This window comes from Corvus kubaryi, unplaced genomic scaffold (assembly GCF_017639235.1).
Source record: "Corvus kubaryi isolate FWS band 111438036 unplaced genomic scaffold, C.kubaryi_AGA036_p1.0 37396, whole genome shotgun sequence".
NCBI lineage: Eukaryota > Metazoa > Chordata > Aves > Passeriformes > Corvidae > Corvus > Corvus kubaryi.
Genome location: NW_024581135.1, coordinates 24,793,100 through 24,812,798, shown reverse-complemented (window position 1 = coordinate 24,812,798; position 19,699 = coordinate 24,793,100). Strand labels below are relative to the sequence as shown.

General features: G+C 42.5%; 1 protein-coding gene across 3 annotated transcripts in view; it reads left to right on the top strand.

Annotated features, from left to right (window-relative positions):
* RAPH1 (Ras association (RalGDS/AF-6) and pleckstrin homology domains 1) overlaps window positions 1-19,452 on the top strand; it is a 91,798-nt gene extending 72,346 nt beyond the window's left edge. For 2 of the 3 annotated variants that reach the window (XM_042040787.1, XM_042040788.1), the window contains exons 9-14: window positions 163-306; window positions 1,512-1,622; window positions 4,351-4,449; window positions 5,059-5,179; window positions 6,754-6,896; window positions 11,383-19,452. In XM_042040787.1, the coding sequence (XP_041896721.1) occupies window positions 163-306; window positions 1,512-1,622; window positions 4,351-4,449; window positions 5,059-5,179; window positions 6,754-6,896; window positions 11,383-13,353 (2,589 nt within the window). In that variant the 3' untranslated portion in view covers window positions 13,354-19,452. Of the gene's footprint in view, window positions 1-162; window positions 307-1,511; window positions 1,623-4,350; window positions 4,450-5,058; window positions 5,180-6,753; window positions 9,553-11,382 lie in introns of those variants that run through there. The other variant, XM_042040790.1, reaches the window with a different exon arrangement.
* The last annotated feature ends 247 nt before the right edge of the window (window positions 19,453-19,699 follow it).

Sequence of the window (19,699 nt, the reverse complement as noted above, 5' to 3'; positions counted from 1 at the left end):
CCTTATTGCGTCTGTGATTAACCTGCAGTTCATATCTAATGTGAAAAAAGAGCTGTCCCTGCTATGAGTGCATTCCTTGGATAAAGAATTCCAGTCATTCAAAACAAACCAGTGCATGCTCTCTGTTCTGTCCGTTTCCCAAACCACTGTGTTTATTGGCAGGAATGCTTCTGTGGAAGTTCTGTAACTGTGCCAGAGATTGAGGGAGTTTTGTGGCTGAAAGAGGATGGTAAGAAATCTTGGAAGAAACGTTACTTCCTTCTTCGGGCTTCTGGAATCTACTATGTCCCTAAAGGGAAGGCGAAGGTATGCTACTTAAAGCAATTGTTCTGAATTGTTTATTGCTGGTAAACAGTGCAGACAAGAGTTGGCTTTAAGTTTTGGCTTAACTGTGCCTTTCCAAGTGCCACATCCCTTAATTAAAAGGCTTTATCATGGAAATACTGTGTGAATTATTGTGGCAGCACTTGATGTGAAGGGTGTAACCCCACTTTAAAAATACGAGAGTACAGCGGTCTGCTTCTTGAGTTAGCTTAGGGTTAGATGTTCAGAAATACTTGAGGAAAAGTTTTTGGTGGAGCTCAGAAGCTATCTTTGCGTAAGCAGAATTCAGATGGAAAACCAAATTGCTCTGCAAATGTTGAAGTATCAGACCAACTCCATAACCAGTCTGCATAATTTCATTGTGTTTAGTTAGTTCATATAAATGGGATTCTTTTTGGACCAAATGGTGCTACATTTTTTGAAACTGGTAAGTGTAATTGCATTTCTTCAGGATTACTTACTGCTGTTCTCTGTATCAGTAATGTAAAATAAGTAAAAAGCCACTACAAATATGTTACAGCTTCAAGGGTAAACTAGTGTGAGTTCAAGTCATCCATGAATCCATCAGTCTTGACAGCATCAACTGATTCCCAGTACAGGAAGTTCATCTCCCATGCAGCTGGGAACGAAGAGGAAATCTCTATCATCACAACAGCTCCCTTTAGAGCTGAATGCATGTCAGATGTTCTTTTGCTTCATTCAGACAACCTGTATGCAAATAGCCTGTTGAAATTCTTTGCCCTACACTCACTTCCAAAGATCTTGAGAATTCTACTCACAGTCACACTGGAATTTGGAAACCTTGATTATTACCAAGGTGAAATGTAACCAGCAGCTGATAACTTCCTGATGAACCAATCATACTTACTTTCTCCTGATAGCCACTCTGAGTAAACGTTAGTAGTCCAGTGTAAAATGTTGTCAAATGGCAAAATGCAGACAAAACACAAAAAGCAGACTGAATTTGAAAAAGGATATCCTGGTTAAAAATGAAGGTGTGATGCAAGAGTTTGTGCATAGCTGTATCTCCTCCTTCTGTTGGTAGTTTTCCAATCAGATTGAAACTGGTGTTTGACCTTAAGTAGACCTTACATTAGTATTGGATCTTAGCATTAGACTGATTGTGTCAATGCATGTGGATTTTTTTATAAAGATACTTTGTAAATGACTGTTTTTGTATTTAATAGGTCTCACGGGATCTTGTGTGCTTTCTACAGCTAGACCATGTCAGTGTTTACTATGGACAGGACTATCGGAACAAATACAAGGCACCCACAGACTATTGTTTAGTACTAAAGGTAACACTCCAGCAGTTGCCTATACCTTGAATTCACTCTTACTTGTTCTGAACCATCAGCTGCTTTTTGTTTCCTCTAGTTCTTGTATACAATGTGACTAGTTTGTGAACAGTTGTTGCCTGTTCTCTGTGCTGGTTGTGACTCCATAAACATTTTCATATTGCCCTGAACTGTTTTATTTCCAGACTGATGAGTGCCAGTCTATTTAATTGTTCATCATACTCTAAAACCTACACTAAAGTCTTCTTTTCCATTTGGCAACTCTACACCTTACAACTGTTTAGGCTCAAAGAGATAATACCCCTTGAAATGCTAATTCCAGGGAGTTATCTTCTCGGTGTAGGTCCAGAGTAGTGCAGAAATTGATATTAAATATTCAAGTCTACCCTTTATTGCTCAACCTGAGGGAATGGGGATGCTGTAAAGGAGGCAACTTCTGAGTATAAAGGACAGGTAGAAAGAAGTAGCAAAAAATGTTATAAAACCAGTGACCTGATCTTAAACTGATCTAATAACTTGAGTGCATCAACTTATTTTAATTGCATCAACACATCTCCTAGTTTCTGTTGACTCCCACATAGTGTTCAGAATGGTGCCAGTTCGTGCAAGATAGCTGGGTACCAAGCTATTTTAAAACAGGCTTTCACACTGTGTTCACAGCAAGTAAAGTGTCTTCATGGATTTGAAATGGTGCCAGTGATAAGAGATGGTTATAGCTGCACTTTTCCCCTCCCTGATCTGGAGCTCATTTGGTGTTGTATATGTCAGTACATTAGACCGTTTACTGTGCCTGGAGCATGTGGCTGCCTGTCCACTGCCTAAAAAAGGATTTCATTTTCCAGTGGACAGGGCAACATGTCTTTGAGCCCACTGAGGAGACACTGAATATTAAATATGGGACATGATGTTAGTGGAAAGTACACAGCTGAAACTGGAAGTATTTCCCATGTTCTTATAGGACATTGAATGCAAACAAAAATATCAGTATTCAAAGGTAGATATAAATTCCTTGAAGTAAATTAATTTTTTCTGCTTACATGTCACTTTTGTCTGTATCATTTGGACAGGTTAATAGTAAATTACTTTTTCAGACTTTTTGACCACACAGAGTAGTAGATTTTTTTTTAAAAATTATTGCCATTCTGAGCGTAAAATTTGATGGTAAAATTAATGAAGACACAAAAATGTGTAAAAATTGTCCCTTTAAGTAAATTAATGGGGTAGATTTAGTTGGGCAGCTTACACCAAGTGAAGCTATGTTTTCTGTGTGGAACTGATGAATCACCAAATTATTATATTAAGCAGGATTCTGCCTTCATAAGTTCTTATAATGTTACATCAGTGTTTTCAATTAGTACAAATATATAGAAACCACACTTCTTTTTTTAATAGAAATAGAGCTTTGTGCTCTATTGTGCTCATAATGACTCACTAAGCTGGGAAGTATGTCCTTTGGGACAGGTGAATGGCAAATACAAACTGAAGGCCCAGCTCTCTACTGACGTCCAGACTGGATTTGTCTTTATCTTCACTTCCTTTGTTTATATCAAAACCTAGTGTGCTCAAGTCAGGTGCTGTGCTTCTGTTAAATGTAATATTTGTGTGCTAGTATATAAAGTTGACTCCTTGGTCCTAAATGTCAGATTTCTGAGAAGTTCTTTTATTTCTATGTAACCAATTTTTGAACAAGTCCAGGAAGAAGCTGGCTTGTTAGCAAAGTAGTTGTATTTGCTTCTATAGACTCTTTGTTATACAACACATATGTGAAGGAGGCTGGTAGTGAAAACTGAAAAACAACTATCTGCTGTTATTTGTTATATATTCTATGGACATAAACTTGTTCATTTATAAATAATTGTGTTGGAAGGCAACAGGATAAAATATTCTGAAACAGCTTAAAAGTTCTTTGATATATGTTTCAGACAGTCTTCAGTAAAACTTAAATACCTATGATCGCCTAGCAAAACTGTTATGTCACTGAGCTGTAAGCTAACAGAGGAAATGATAAGAACCGGAGTCTTCAGTTACCCCAACAGCTGAGATACCTGTAACTTCTACAGCATGGACAGGAAACAACTGAATAATCCATCCAGAATGATTTCCAGTAACTGATCTTTGAAAAACATGCATTTGTTTCTTGACTGCTGAATTGATATATACAGTGCCTTTTCATTTTCTATACATGCATGTGAGAGCAGCAAGTATTTTTAGATGATAGCCCTATATCAGTAGGGTGGGTACCTTGAAGTCTTTACAAGCTGAAAATGGAGTTATGCTTAACAGTATGTCATTTGGGAGTGTCTCACTTAAGCCTGCAAAGGCAGAGAAGACCAATGTGTTTGTTTTCCTCTAGTTTGGGATTTTTTTATGTGAGATAAAGATAAAATACCAGTTGTCTCTGTCAAGTGGTGAGTCGGTCCATAGGTACAGAAGACTCTTGGTAGGTAGAAAGTACTGCAGCCCTAAAATAGTGGAAGACTTGCCCTTTCTTAGTGTTTCAAACTTGAAATGGGTGCATGCTGGACACACTGCCAGTCTGTGTGTGAAGCAATCCGCATTGAAAGTCGCGTCCTGAAATATTCTGAAACATTTTTAAGTGGGCTTAAGTACAGACGGCTGTTGAAGAGCTTCCAGCATTAGGTTTATCTGTATAGACCTCAAAAAATAAATGTTTTCCTTGCATTCCTAGCTATTAAAACTTTGATGAGAATGTACAATTTTTTTGCAGCATCCTCAGATCCAGAAGAAATCCCAGTATATCAAATATCTTTGCTGTGATGATGTAAGAACTCTACACCAGTGGATCAATGGCATCCGCATTGCTAAGGTAACCTCCAGGCAGTCTTACACTGTTGTCATGAGTAGTTGTCATCACCTGCTTAAAACCATTTACAGTTACTTAGCAAAATACATGGTAAATCTAACTTCCCTCTGTTTAACTATTCTGAACATGAACTGTAAAATCTTCTTACATTTTTCATTCCTTAGTAAAATTATTAGGCTTTGTTACAATAATTCAGCAATTAGGCCTGTTCTTCTTATTTCTGCTGCACCCCTGTCACATGACACAGTTCTGACATTCATCATGGATAGATTTTAGCCAGCTCCTTTCAGATTTTAAAAAAGAAGGCTTGCGGGAGAAGAGAATTTAGAAAATAGAGTTGATTTCCAAGATCCTCATCTTGTCTTAGTTTATTCATTGGGCCATTTCTTGTTTGACAGTGTCTCTTCTAGCATAAATAAATTGTTTTTCTTTCTTTCAGCAATTCACTAATACAATTAATATTGCCTGAACTCCTTAACAGAGAGCCTGTGTTGCTTTGGGGGGGCTGGCAGGAGGAAAGATGGATTAAAGAAGCCAGAGGTGGAGCTCAACAGTCTGAAAAGGGTGCACAGCCTATATAGAGTTATTAAACTTCTTTGTCATTTTGCTTAGTACGGGAAGCAACTATACATGAACTATCAGGAAGCATTGAAGAGAACAGAATCAGCATATGACTGGACCTCCTTGTCTAGCTCCAGTATCAAGTCAGGCTCCAGCTCATCTAGTTTGCCAGGTAACAGTGTCATCTATCTCATAATACAAAGATTCAATTGCCTTTGTTATCATCCGCTGTCTGGACACCTCAAGAGGGACTTTCGCAGGAAATGGACTGTTTCTCCAAAGTCTTTTATGCTATATTTAGTCTAAAACATAGACTTTATCTATTACATTCATCTATAGATAATGCACATACAAGTAAAAACCTATTTTGCTATATTACTTGCAATGGTGTATGTATTTGAAATATGCAGTACTTTGTTGTTCACCTCCAAAGAAACATTTGTCTGATACTGAGAGAAGGGATCATAATTTCAAATTCCTGATGCCTCTGTGTTCACCTATTGAAAAATCAAATTTATGTTGTAATGATTCATAGAATATATATGCATAGTTCTTCAACGGCTTTGTTGACTGAAATATTTGAAATTGGAAAATGAGAAACAGCCCCTGCCCAAAGGCAAAGATCCAAACAATCTCTTTAGAGAAAACTTGAAAATACTGTTTCTGTTCCTATGTCAAATTGTGCATGCCTGCATTAATGTGCTTCTGTTTATCTCTCAGCAGAACTGGGGCTGGTTTCTTGTTGCACATAACAGTTTAAAAATTGATATATGGTTTATACAGTGTAATTTCACTGTTCAGAGCTGACTGATGCTTTGGTGGGTGATTTTGAACCTTCAGGGACCTGGTTCGTTATTGAAAATGTGCTATTGTGTGAAGGTGTTTTGTCCACCACAGATACGGGTCAGGAAGTAACGCTACTGAATTGAACAGGTTCAGAAAGTAGCCTGTAAGAATGAGCTAAGCAAATGCAGCCTAACTGGGAAGGTACCTTGTTGTTTTAACTGTGTGGCATAGCGGTAAATTCTTGGTTACTGACAATTTCTCCATCCAAGCTGGGTGTTTTTCTGATAGAGTGTCAATTCTTGTAGGGAGCTGAGCCGCAGCCCACCAGCCATGCATGTTCTGCCAAAGTTGCATTCCAACCTGTGCAAGGACAGTTTGGGATTGCACAGAAAGCAGGTGCCAGGCTGAATAAATTGGTCTGGCAGTGCCTGCTGCTGTCTTGTCGAGACACCCTGTGGACCCAGAGTATCATCTGTGTTGGCTACTTGCAGGATGCACATCAGTCCTTCTCTTGTGTTGAGGAATGGGTCGTTGGCAGCAGTGTCCTGCCTTGGCTGGTGTAGGTTGCCAGGGTCTGTTTCTAAGCTTGTGCTGGGAAGGAGTGCTGGAGGGAGCAGGCTGCGTGCACTGCATGAAATGGGTCTTTTCCCAAAGTGTAGGGGCTGTAGCATGGTTCTGAACCCATACAGCTGCAGTGTTTTACTTTGAAACATATCTGACATGCTCTCATCCTTGTGCAGCTTCAGGTTTGGTTAATACCAGGCATCTGTTGCACTGTTTTATTTTCCAGATGGTAATGGCCTGGATATGAGCTAGAGTTTATATGGTCATTACTGGGAGCACTGTCCTCTGCGGGCATAACATGTTTAACAAGTCACACAGAGTTGCACTATAAGCATACTGACATTACTCTTACATTCAGAAGCATACACTAACTGTTTCTAACTTTTTTTTGAACAGAATCCCAGTCAAATCATTCTAATCAGTCTGACAGTGGAGTTTCTGACACCCATCCAGCTGGACATGTCCGTTCCCAAAGCATTGTCAGCTCTATGTTCTCTGAGGCCTGGAAACGAGGCACTCAACTTGAGGAATCCAGCAAGGTAACAAGAAGACTTTAGTTAGAGAACCAACGCCCAACAAAATGTATGAGACAGGGTGTAGTACTTCTTCCACCTCTGTCTTGAGTGGCATTTCTTCTCTGTTTTACGTGGTTGATTTAGACTGCTATATAATTGTTTTTTAGGATTCACTTTGTCAGGTAATTCAGCCCTGCAACTTTCTGTTCTTTCTTTTATTTGTGTGCACAGAAGCCTTTTGTTCTTTGAAGGCATTATACAGCCCGTCTCAGAGTCCTATTAACTAATGTTCAATGAAGACAAAATAAAAAGATAAGCTGTTAACAAGTTGAATGAAATTCTTTCACTAAGGTCTTCTTCCAGTTAAGTAGCCACATCTTTCCATTGTAAAGATGTGAATAACTGGAGCCTGAAAGCAGATATATATGTTTTTAAGTACTTCCGTAGTTTTTACTCAAAAGTTTTCTGTTTTATTAGGTGGAAATGGAACCAGTAATCTCAGTAATTATGGTAAAAACAAAAGTACTGACATTGTCAGCAGCTGTGGATTAAGGCAGATGTGGTATCTCTTGTTGCTCCTAGAGAGTTACAAAAGATTTTAACCCATTGAGGCTGGATCTCAGGTCTGTTGTGGTCTGGTTAGTTTTCTGTTCTTTCTGTCGTAAACTGGTGTGGTTCCTGTGGAAGATTTCCAAGCACGGGAGAAATTCCACTGAAGCTGGTTTGTTGTCAGGTTTGAAGGAATCTCCGGGTTCCTGAACAGCCTTAAATATCATTAACTGTAGCAGCTACATGTGGAAGTGCACTATGAGAAGCTGTCATGACTTCTGTCAGTTCTGAATCTTCCCCAGACCCCAGGTTCAAGCTAGAGAAGCAAGCTTTTTAAAACTAAAACCATGAGTCAATACACCTGGCACTGGTGCCTCAGATAAATAACTAAAAATAAGATAACACATCACCTTTTCAAATGAGAAAGCATATGACAGTGTGAAAGCTGACATGGCTGCACCCCTTGGGATTCATAACTTTTCTGCAGTGCCTGCTGGCTTGGAAGTTGTCTGATTCTAATAGTAATGTAGTACTCAGTACAGGAATGTAGCTTGCTAAATTATGGTCCAAGTTTTTCTAATGCATGAGTGCAACACATGGGGCATGTCCATCAGCAGATGGCTTCTGTGTGGGTATAGGATGCATCATTTCTGCAGGAGTGGGATAACTGCACGAGATGGGGCTTTTGCTAGCAGGTATCCAACAGAGGTGAAAGAGTACTGCTGTGAGAATGATAATGTTACTTTTTCCTCAAGTTTTGGGTTCAGTGTAAGTCCTGCTGCTACATACACTCTCTGTGAGATTTTAAGCAAAAGTTTGAAGTTCACTGCCTTGGGGTTACTGCTGCTCTTTATCAAATCTGTCGTGCTGCTGGCAATTGCTCATCTAAATAAACCCCAAGAATTTTTATGCTACCTGATTAAAGCCATGTTAAAAATAAAATACTCAGAATGCTTCCTGTTGAGGGCCATCCATATATCAAGATTTCATCACTTTCTGCAAATCCAAGAAAAGGTATATTTCTTCATCTCATGCATAACACAGGTAAATGGATTGCCCTGAAACTTCCAAAGAATCCAAATGAAATGAACTGTGTAAACTTAGAGAAGCTGTGTTAAACAATTCTGAGTGAATTGGTGACAAATTTACTTTCAGTGAAACTACAGTGTAAGTCTGGCCCAGGGAACTTCAGTAACTAGGAAATCAGACTGGCAGTGAAAAATGTTAAACTGTGTGGCAAGAAAGGCAACGGCAGTTTTGAAAAATTGTAGTTTACATGAGAAGGTGTTAACAGTGATAGTGAGACATGCTTTAGGCAGATTAGTCTCCACTTACCTCAGAGGCAGCTTTGCTCCAGTGCTTTGGTGTCAAAGCTGGCTTAAGAAGTTCATGTGGGCAGGTTGCTGCCAAGTGGCAGAACTTTCCAGCATGTCCCTTCACCTTGTGCAACAGCTCTCTCCCACCTTGTCAGCCTTGGCTCATCCCCCTCAGCAAACAGGGCAGAGCGTGCTGTGGCTCAGCAGGGAGATGACATTGATGCTCCTTCCAGCCAGGGTGTTTTACTAGTGCCTCCACAAATTAAAAATGGGTGAGCCAGTAACTTCGCAACAATTTCTTGAAGTTGAAAACATGCTGAGATTTCTAGAGGTCTATCATATTTGACCTAAATTTGGTAACCAGTCCAAAAGCATGGGAAAAGAGATGGCAAACAGTTCAATTGAAAAAGTTTGTTTTCTTAGGAAAAAATGCCTAAGAAAAAAGGCACAGTTGATATTTTAAAAAGATATACTATTGTATTTATAGCATTTTTTTAGAATTTCAGATAGTCATGGAGATCTATGTTGCAAATAGGAATTGCTAGTATGCAATAAATAATTTCTCAAGATACACAGAAGGACATCACATAATTGTAAGGACAAAAAAAGGACAGTGAATCTCTCAAGGTTCTTCTGTAAACAAAGTATCACTGGACGTTGAAATTTAATTTGATTCTGTGGAAATGGGAGGGGCTCTACCTCCTGAGATGCACAATAGTCTTTTCTCTGTCCTGAGTGTTTAATTTGTTCACTGTAAAAAGGACTGTCTTCAATCGGTATGAGGAAAACACCTCCCTCTTTCAAATATATCTAAGTTTAAGAAAAACTTCCCAAAACACAGATAATCCATCTACTTCATATTTTGAAAGATTGTTCTTTGCCCAAAGAATACTTTATTCATTTGTTCACAGTTGGGCAGTTAAGATCTCATTGAGTCTCATTTTGCTTGTTAGATTCTGAACACATCCTTTCAAACGAGATGCTACAAGGAGTACCCAAATGCATGCTCACTGTGTCTGCTATAAGGGACAAATTCAAGATTCTCCAAGGTCTTGCCATTCAGAGATAATTATTCTGTTATGCCTTCATCTCCCTCTCTGTTTTATGCCGCCTTTATTTTTCCTGTTGCCTTTTGCTGTCTCAGGTGTCAAAAGTGAAGCTCAGCACAACTAAGGGCAGCACACCCATGGTGCCTTATACAGGGCACAATTAAGGTCAGGTGGTGCTAATTGAAAATTCATTAACCTGGGTGATTGGGAGAATGGCAATTTACAGACTAACACTTGCAAGAGATCAAGATTTCTCTGTTTTGTAATGTGAACACCTTGATTTAGTTCCAGACCTGTTAATATTCTTGCCTTCCAGACCTAATGTGACAGGTAGAGAGGCACACCCCATGTTTGCTGTAAAACCACTGTTTATTGCTTCTGACTCTAATCCTTTTGGTGGCCTTCTGCACATACAGTCACAGTCACCTGTGTTTAGAACAAAGCAAAAGTGTGTTCCTCCCATGCAGATAAGCATAATTGGGCTAACTTACTGCAAAGTATTTGCTAATAAGGTATAGGTACCCAGTGTGGTCAGTTACCGTGGTGGTGGTGTATTTCTAATGCATGTTTCTATACTGTGCACTGTGAAATTCACAACTTGGCTTGTAGCCAAAACACTTTGTATTAGGAGGATGTTTATAAATTTGACTAATGCAATTATTATTTTAATTTTTAAGAGGAATGTAGGCTTACAGTTTTTGAGAAAAAAACTTAACTTGAGCAAAACCCGCCAAGTAGACTAAAATACTACCTGCTGCTTTCCCATTGATCCTTCCATTAGTCAGCTTTTCCCTGTTTTTCCTTATTTTTTCTGCTTAACATAATAGTTGCATGTGTAACTTCTCTTTCCCAAGTTTACTTTGTTTTGCAGATGTCTAAACATTTCCTTCTGGGGAAATTTTCCTAGGAAATCTCGCTTCTCTTTCTTTTATCTTATTTTTTTCCTTGCCAGTCTTGGATAGCAGAGCATGTGGAGAAGTATCTTGCTACTATTCCTGTGCAGAGCTTGCTCTCAATGTGTTTTAGAGCAGTTCAGGATTTCTACATTTTGTAACACTGAACAGTGTAAGGCCTGAACTAACAGATGTAAGGATTTGACATGCTCTGGGAGGCTGTGTGTGGTTTGATTCCAGTTGTACTGAGCTGAGATGTCCACAGAGTCTCTGGCTCTGCCTGCTGTCCTCTATCATGGCCTGTGGTGCTCTGGGGGGCTCTGTTTGGGTCATTACGCTTGCCCAAAGGAGGCCAGTGATTCTCACTGAGTCCCACTGCCTGTCCCATGGAAGTAACAAGGCTGGTGTATTTTCCCTCTGACAGCCTCAATTGGAGCAGACCTGGCTCCACAGAATTTTGCCGGCTCCTCTCCCGGGCTGCCCCATCCCCTTGCATGGTCCAGGCTTGTCAGCGTATGGAGTTGTCTCTTGTTCCAGTGTTTTGCTAATACTTCTTGCATGCTGTAATCTGCCACTTAATTTTTAACGATGGGCACATTTAGACCTTGACTTTATAATCTCTTTGTCTCTTTCCCTCTCTCCCTCCTTCCCTCTCTCTTCTTTTTCTCCCTTTCCACTTTCACTAAAAATCCCTTCCCCATAGGCCCGAGTGGAGCCTGCAGGTCGGCCCTTTGTGTCTGTCGCAGCTCCCCTGTCCCCGCAGACGAAAGTGGTGACTCCTTACGCAGCATCACAGCCGTCCCCGCCGCTGCCACCGCCACCGCCCCCGCCCCCTCCGCCCCCTCCGCCGCCGCCCCCACCACCCCCGCCCCTTCCCAGCCAGGCCGCCCCGTCCGCGGGCTCACCCGCCACCATGTTCGTCAAGTACAGCACCATCACCCGGCTGCAGAACGCGGCCCAGCACGGCGGCCCTTTTTCCAAAGCTCCTGCTGCACAGCAGGCCCCGCCGCCACCCCCACCCTCGGCAAAGCCTCAGATCCTGGTGCCCCCCAACGGGGTCATGCCGCCTCCCCCGCCCCCACCACCACCCCCCACACCGGGCTCGGCCATGGCACAGCTGAAGCCGGCACCTTGTGCCCCCTCTGTGCCACAGTTCACACCACCACCACCGCCCCCCAAGATACATCAGGTTCAACCAAATATAAGCCAGGCTACTGTTGTCTCCTCGTTGCCACCACCGCCTCCTCCTGTGCCTGCCCCACCACCACCCCAGGCACCCCCAAAGCCTGTCATGGCAGCTCTGCCCCCTCAGCCTAGTGGGAAGGCAGCGTCACCAGGGGTCACACATGTCACTCCCCCTGTGACTGTGCCCTTGCCCCTTGCAATAAAGAAACAACCAAGTGTCACTTCTCCCCAGGTGCCTCCTCTGCCCCCAGCCCTTCCTGGTCCCACTCCCCCTGCAACGTTCCCAAAGCAGCAGAGTTTCTCAGTAAAGCCTCCTCCATCCCCTCAGTCCCCAGTGCCGTCGGTGGTGAAGCAGATAGTCAGCCAGTTCCCACCTCCTCCCACGCCACCTGCCACTGAGCCCCAGCCTCTGAAACCCCTTCCACTGAGTGTGGCTCCACAGTCACCTCCAGCAGTGAAGGCAAAGCCCAAATGGCAGCCTGCTGCTGCTCCCTCACCAGATTTCCCCCCTCCTCCACCAGAGAGCAGTTTAGTGTTTCCTCCTCCACCTCCTTCCCCAGCTTCCTCTGCAGGTTCTCCCCCTCCTGACAAATCAGGGTCTCCAGTCAAAAAGGCCGGCAAGACGTCAAGCCCTGGAGGGAAGAAACCACCTCCAACACCTCAGCGCAACTCCAGCATCAAGTGCACAAGCTCCACTGAGTACCATGAGTCCAAGAGGCCTTCAGTGGACCGCCTTGTCAGCAAATTTGCACACTCATCAGAGCCGTCAGGATCTCCTTCCAAGGAGTCATCACCTCCTCCAGCCCCTCCAAAGCCAGGAAAGCTCAACCTTTCTGGTGTGAGCCTGCCCATTGTCCTTCCACAAGGTGGGATCCCAGCCAAGGCTTCTGCTCCGAGTGTGTCTGGAAAGGATCCTGTGGTTGAATTCCCTTCACCACCATCCGATTCAGACTTCCCACCACCACCACCTGACATAGATCTTCCTCCCCCTCCAGTAGAAATTCCATCTGTGTTTTCAGGCAGCACCTCCCCAAAAGTTGCTGTTGTAAATCCCCAGCCACAGGCATGGTCAAAACCGTCAGTGAAAAAAGCCCCACCACCCACACGCCCCAAGCGGAACGACAGCACCCGACTGACACAGGCGGAGGTCACAGAGCCCCCAGGGTCAGCTGGCCCACAAGTGCCCACGTCACCCAAGTCCAGCCTTAGCGTTCAGCCGGGATTCCTGGCAGACCTCAACCGGACGCTGCAGCGGAAATCCATCACCCGGCACGGCTCCCTCTCCTCTGCGCGGATGTCCAGAACAGAGCCCACCGCCACCATGGACGACATGGCCCTGCCTCCACCCCCACCAGAGCTGCTGGCTGACCAGCAGAAGACCAGCAGCTTTGGGGGCAGTCATATATCTGGCTATGCAACGTTACGGAGGGGGCCACCCCCCGCACCCCCCAAAAGGGATCAGAACACCAAGCTGTCACGGGACTGGTAGTCAGTCTCCAGGGGCCAGTACTCTCCATGACTTGTGGGCTGCCCTGTGATCGGCTGGCCTGTGATCTTGCACACTTGGAGAGAATGTGGGGATGTGGATGATAGCCCCATCAAAAGAGGTGATCTCAAACTGCAGCAAAGGCTAAACGTAAAGACATTCCCCTTTCATGGCTACGTTAAAAAAGTTGGGGGCTTAGGGGTGTTGATACTTTTTTGGGAAAAGTGGGTAGAGAGGTGTTGGCTTCATTCTTTCAGTTTCTTTTACCCTTCTTATGGATTGGACCAAACCCCCATTTTCTTACTTTTTCTGCATTTAGGGAATGGGGAGGGAGATAATTTTTTTGTGGTGTCTGTCCACGTGAGACATGTTTGTGCATGTATTATAAGTGTAGGTATATAATATATTGTGATATATTTCGTCGCAACTATAGAAGATAACCAGAATGTTTTTGTAGAACCGTATTTATTGTTTCAGTCAGTATATTATCTGGAATTGGACTCTAACTGGTGAAATCTTATCATAAAGATGGAGATGTAGGGGGCACTTTAAAGAAAGGAAATAAAAAACCCAAACCCACAAACTTCTCAGCAGTTTGTGGTGGGTAAATTCTGCAAAGCTGAGGTGTTCGGCTGGTAACTGTACATTGTCCATTGATTGAGAAGTACAGATGCAACGTACCAAAACATTCTGGTCATAATACTACTGAAAATGAGTATGTTCAGAGGAAAGAAATAGATTTTATATATAGTGGGCTGGAGTGAAATATATTTATACTATAAAGAGCCTCCCCCTCCTTTCAAATAGTTAAAAATATACACTGATACAAATTATTTCAAACTTATTTGTCCATGCAGTTAAGTAGGATAAATATATATTATTCCAAACCATTATGCATTCTAACTAATAGTAGGCTCAAGCATTTGTTTCTATGGCTCAAGATGAATATATTTGTGTTAACCCCTTCTGAAAGCTGCCAGGACTCCTGCAATCAAAAATCCTGCCAACCCCCAAGGCTGACCCACGCTGATCCATGAGCTGTCCGTGTAATTCTTACCCTGAATGAACAGGTAGGTTTCTGTAGAAAGCATTATGTGCTCACACAGGCATGCACAGCATCCAGTCTCACCTGGTCTGTGCCTGGTAAGATGTAGCGTCTTCACAAAAACAAGCGTCTGGAAATGTGCAAAAAAAGTAATGTTTATAATTGATTTGAAATTGTCAGGAAACTTTCCCTTCTGGAAAGAGAGGAGGGAGTGGCAATTTGAGGACAAGCAGAGTAGGAATTCTCTCTCTGTTCTTTGACCTGCCGGAGAACGTGACCAGTGCATTAACCTGTTTATCACAAAGTTGCACTTCTAGCAGTCAAGGAAGACGACTGGAAGTAAAAGGACCTTAAGAGGCAATAATATTTGCTAGGAATTTCATCTGAGGGCCCATATGAGTAGAAAATAGACTATTGATTTGCTTGGTTTTTTGTTAGCCACCAATTTACAGTCAGTCACCAGATCAAGTATGACAGTCCTTTTTCTTCAGCAGCTACTTCAGTAGCTTGATTGTACAGTCTTACCCACATATTCAGACCTTGTGATAAGGTAGTGCAAGTGTAAGTGGTCTTATTGTATCATTGCACATTCATTGCAGGGTGGTGGGACACAGCCTTTGTAAAACAGCTAAAATACTTGGACTGTACCTACCCCATCTTCAGCTGTTACAGCTTCCCTTGTGACCATGGGGATACTGTCAATAGGCGCTCATAGGGCAAATAATTTCACTGTTTGCTTACTTTTTCTCCAAAAGCAAACTTTAAATGCTTTCCTTTCCCCAAAGAATGACACAAAGACAGCAGCTTGACCTGGCAGTATCGTCACATGTGTAAAACCAATATAAATTAATCTCTCATTACAGTAATTCAGGATGATAGATTTAAGAAATATTGTGACAGTGTCCCCCATTCCTTTTTGTTATAAAGTTGGTTTTTTTTTAAATACAAATAATAAAATAAATGTCTTTGTGAATATTTTATGAATAGGAAAAAAAGTTTTGCTAATTTGAGGCAGAAAATAACACATCTGTAACTATATAGTTTTAAATAAGTGCATCATGAAAAGAGAAAAATTAGTGGTGCTGTCTGTGCCGACCTGTTTCATATGATTTTTTTTTAAATCTGTTTCAGCACCTCTGGAAATTGTTTTAGTATTTCAGACTAGATTTTTTGAGCAATAAGAGTATATACCATTGTGAGCATTTTTGAAGCACTGCTATGGAAAGGCACTTTTTTGTATCTTTCAAATTGTTCACCAAGTTTTGTTTCTACTATTTTTGTGCTTACAAAGTGTCCTTAAAAGCATTTGCATTGTTGATTTTAAGCATGCTCAGTGTAGCTGGTGAATAATGTCACAGGAGGGTTGTTAAGCTTACTGCAGTTCATGGGTGCTGTAATTTTCAGTGTTGGTCCTCGTGCTGCTTTGTACTGTACGCAGCTCCTGGGGCTCAGAAGCACCAGTGGGCACAAGGTGCTCACTACAGCCGTAACCGCTTTGCCCTTAGCCATGACAGGGAAGTAGGCACATTCTCCTGCTCCATGGCAAGATCCAGCTGGGCTGATGCAGCATGTGCTCCCCGGTGAGAGCAGTCAGGAAATTCTGCTTGCCCCACCTGCTTTTCTTTTCCCCAATACAGCCTCACTGGTGTGCGTCAGTTCAGCCCTTTTACTTTAGTTCATTCAGTGCAGGTACCTCTGGGCTTTGGACTCAGCGCATCCATGTTTTGAGTGCAATTTCTTCAGAGGCATTTGAGCTTTGTTCTCATTTTCCTGTGCCCAAGTTCATGTCCCCAGTATCTCTCCCTAGGCAATGAATCCATCCTTACTACTGCAGGCTGCCAACAGTTTGCTGGGAGACAGCTGTGTAACTCCCAAGTCTGCAGCAAAAAGAATGAATGTCAGCAAAGGTGGCACCCAGTACTCCTTCTAGTTGCAGTTTCCTTCCTAAGGCAGTAGTGATCCAGTGAGTGGCTGCAGCTTGCTCATGCAGCTGAGCATGGAAATGTGGCTGCAAGTGTGGTTCAGACAACCTGGTTTGCCTTTTCGGGTTATGAGATACCCCCCATTGTAACTCACTTTTCCAGCATATTTACTGGTTTTGTGACAGTAAATGTGTACACCTTATTTTCCAAGAAAGTTATTTTCCCCCGTGTGCAGTTGTCTCATAATTGCACCATTATGTTTATTAAATCAGAAAATTAAGGGGCTGGATTTCAAACACGCAGGAAAATTTCATCCTCTCTGTTAAAATGTTACAAACATGGGCAGTAATCCTTTTGGCACTGTTAAAATGGGCATGTGAAGGCTGAGCTTTCATACTCCGGACACAAAGGTAGCTGGTGCTTTGATCCCAAAAAACCTGGAGTGCATGGCTGGAGTTGCGTTTCGTGAGGAAGCGCAGGGGCTGGGCACTTGTTAGATGGTTGTCAGGGAAGCGCTGCTGCTGCAGGGGCAGCTGAGCAAGCACAGCTGTGTTTGTTAATCTGTTCCACATTTCGTTTTCATTTCCCCTCTGCCATGCAGTGTAGCATCCACCTCTGAGTAGCAGGGCCCTGTTCAGCCAGGTTTCTGTGCCTGCAGCCCAGGTGTAGAAAGCAGGGAGCTATTCTCAGACACATCACAGTTCAGGTGTTGGGGAGTTGCTTTGAAAGGGAATACTAGGTAGGCTCTTCTAGCAGCACTAAGCTTGGATGAGAAATTATATTTAAAACCAAAAAAAACACAGGTTCTAAACAAACCATAGGTAACATGTTGCAGGTGCCTATGCTTGGGGTCCTGTGTAGTCTTCTAACAGCTGTGGCTGGGAGAGGATGTTAGGCACAAGTGTCTAAATAATTGTGTTATTTTCTGTGGAAGAGGAAGTTTCCTGCTTCACCCTGCACAGTGGTTTCCTCCTGCGGCAGACCACCACCGACTGCTCTAACTTGGTGATGACCTCAAAGCCAAAGAGCTCCTCTCCTGAACTTTGCAGTTGCCTGCAGGGCAACAGTGAGTGACACATCAGGGAAACAAAGTGCAGGTACCTGGATCATTTGGTTTCAGGTCTGATGGGAGAGGAAGCAGTTTTTTCAACAAGTGCATTTTAACATTTACTGTTCTGGGCTTGCACATTTAAAGGTTTTCTAATTCCTTCTTTCTGTGCCCTTAGGCAACCAGATAAATCATATCAGCTCAGAGATAAAGTGTGGCCAGTCTTCCTCTCAGTTAAATTTTTTTTCCACAGTGTAAGGAACCTAAAGTGCCATTTCAACAGCAGAAGGGCAAAAGAGAAATTTTCTGCTTTTTACAGAAAACAGCATAGAACCAAATTGTTTTGCTACAGTGGTACCATCGCAGGTAAATCTGTTTCTTTTTCAAAATAAGATTATAAGTGGGTCTTAATATGAGTATTACTTCAACTAGTATCATGTTAAAATCAGTTGCACTCCAGAAAAGCAGTATAAATTCCTGGCAGAAGGTAGTGAGGATGCAGCCAGAACATAGTTTGGTTGGTTGCTGGTTTTTTTTTTTCCTTTTAGCATTGTTAAGGTGTAGATTATGTTCTCAGTCACACAGTGCTCCTCAGCTGCAGGTGAATCTTACTACTTTGGGGGCCCATTTGTGGCACCTGGTTTGCATTCATTCCCTTGCACCACTGAGGCAGACTCCAAACTAGAGAGGATTTAACACTACAAAGGATAGTTTCTCTTGGATGTTTTTTGCCACATGCTGGTGGGGTTTTAAGCTTTATTTTGGAATTCTGAGTTTGTTTATTTCCTTTCTGAATTTTCTTTCCTTCAGTTAAAAAATGTCCATGAAGACTGACCAAACCAGGGTTTTGTTGCAGGGGGCAGCACTCACTGTGACAGAGGCTTGGTCTAGTTTTGAAAAGTTTTAAGACACTAAACTGCAAATGAGATGACAAACACACATGCTTATCCCGCACAGTGTAAATTACTTTAATTGCTACTAACCAACCAGAGGGAAAATAGTGACTTGGGTAACGATCATTTGGTGCTCTGAGGCACTCAGTAGGGCAAGGACGCAGTGAGCTCTTTGCTGAGCAGATGATCTTGGGTAAAGGGGAGTTAGAGAAGGTGGAAGACCAGGAGGAACGGAAACTAGTGCTGTATGCACATTCCCCCGTGGCAGGGACTTAGATAAATGAGTGAGAAGGACCTTCAGTAATAGATTGTGGATACTACCCTCCCCGTAATTTAAATGCTTGAAGGCAACTTGTCTTTTAGGAGATTTTGGAATTCTACCATTTGCTACAGTGGAAAATAATTTGCTCCCAGCTTTCCCAAGATGCCAGAGATGCATTCAGAGCTAAATTCCAGGTATGCAGATGTGCGTACACCAGTCTCTTGTTGCTAGCAGTCTCATACTGCTGCTCTCTAGCACGTGGCTGGTGAGAGATGAGGGTGCCAGTGTTAGATGGTGGATGTCCCTTGCCTTTAACCAAGCCTGGGAACTGGGTACACCCTTGCAAAGGACAGTTTAGCAAAGAGCTGTGCCCGTGGCACCCTGCTGCTGACTTGGTGCAGCACAATAGCACTTGTACTTCTAAAAGAAAAACTAAATGTTTTGGCCAAGTTGTAATTGGAAATCTTAGGCCTCCTAGTGGACTGCAGTGGACCAGAAATTAACTGGAGCAGCAGTTTGGTTTATGGCTTACACTAATTGTTACCAGTCACTGGGAATATTCTGTATAATACTGGAGATGCAAGTGTGTCATTGCAGTGATGATTTGTCTGTGCAGCAAACTTGTGCTGAGTGCTGTAAATACATTCATGTTTACTGCTTTAAAAAGAAAATTGCACATTTTATCTTTCAATGGGATTGCCTCCCCTCTTCTTCCCTTTCCAAAAAAAAATATAAAATAAAATCAAAGCTCTTTTAGACCGATAGCTTCAGGTTGGGGGGAGCTTTGCCATATTATAAATATATATAAATATATGTATAAATATACTTTTTTAAGCATGAGAGAGGACAAAAGAAATACGTTATAGAGTACCCAATATAGATCATTATCCAATGGAATATGCACAATTCAATAAAGATGTAGTTAAATTTAATACTCTGCTTTAATCCTCTGTCTTGCAATTTTCCTTTTCTATGAGCTCAGAACCCACACTGTGTTTTCAGGGCATCAGTGGTTCCCCTTTGTAGGGGTCAGGTAGCTGATGGCCTACAGCTTACCATTTCTGTGCTCACTGCCAATAAAACTTTTATTCCTTTGCACAGTTCTTTCCAGTGGGTCAGAGGTGGCTGTACCAGCCACGTGGTGCACACCAGTTACAGGGCTAAAGAGGACCCCGTGTG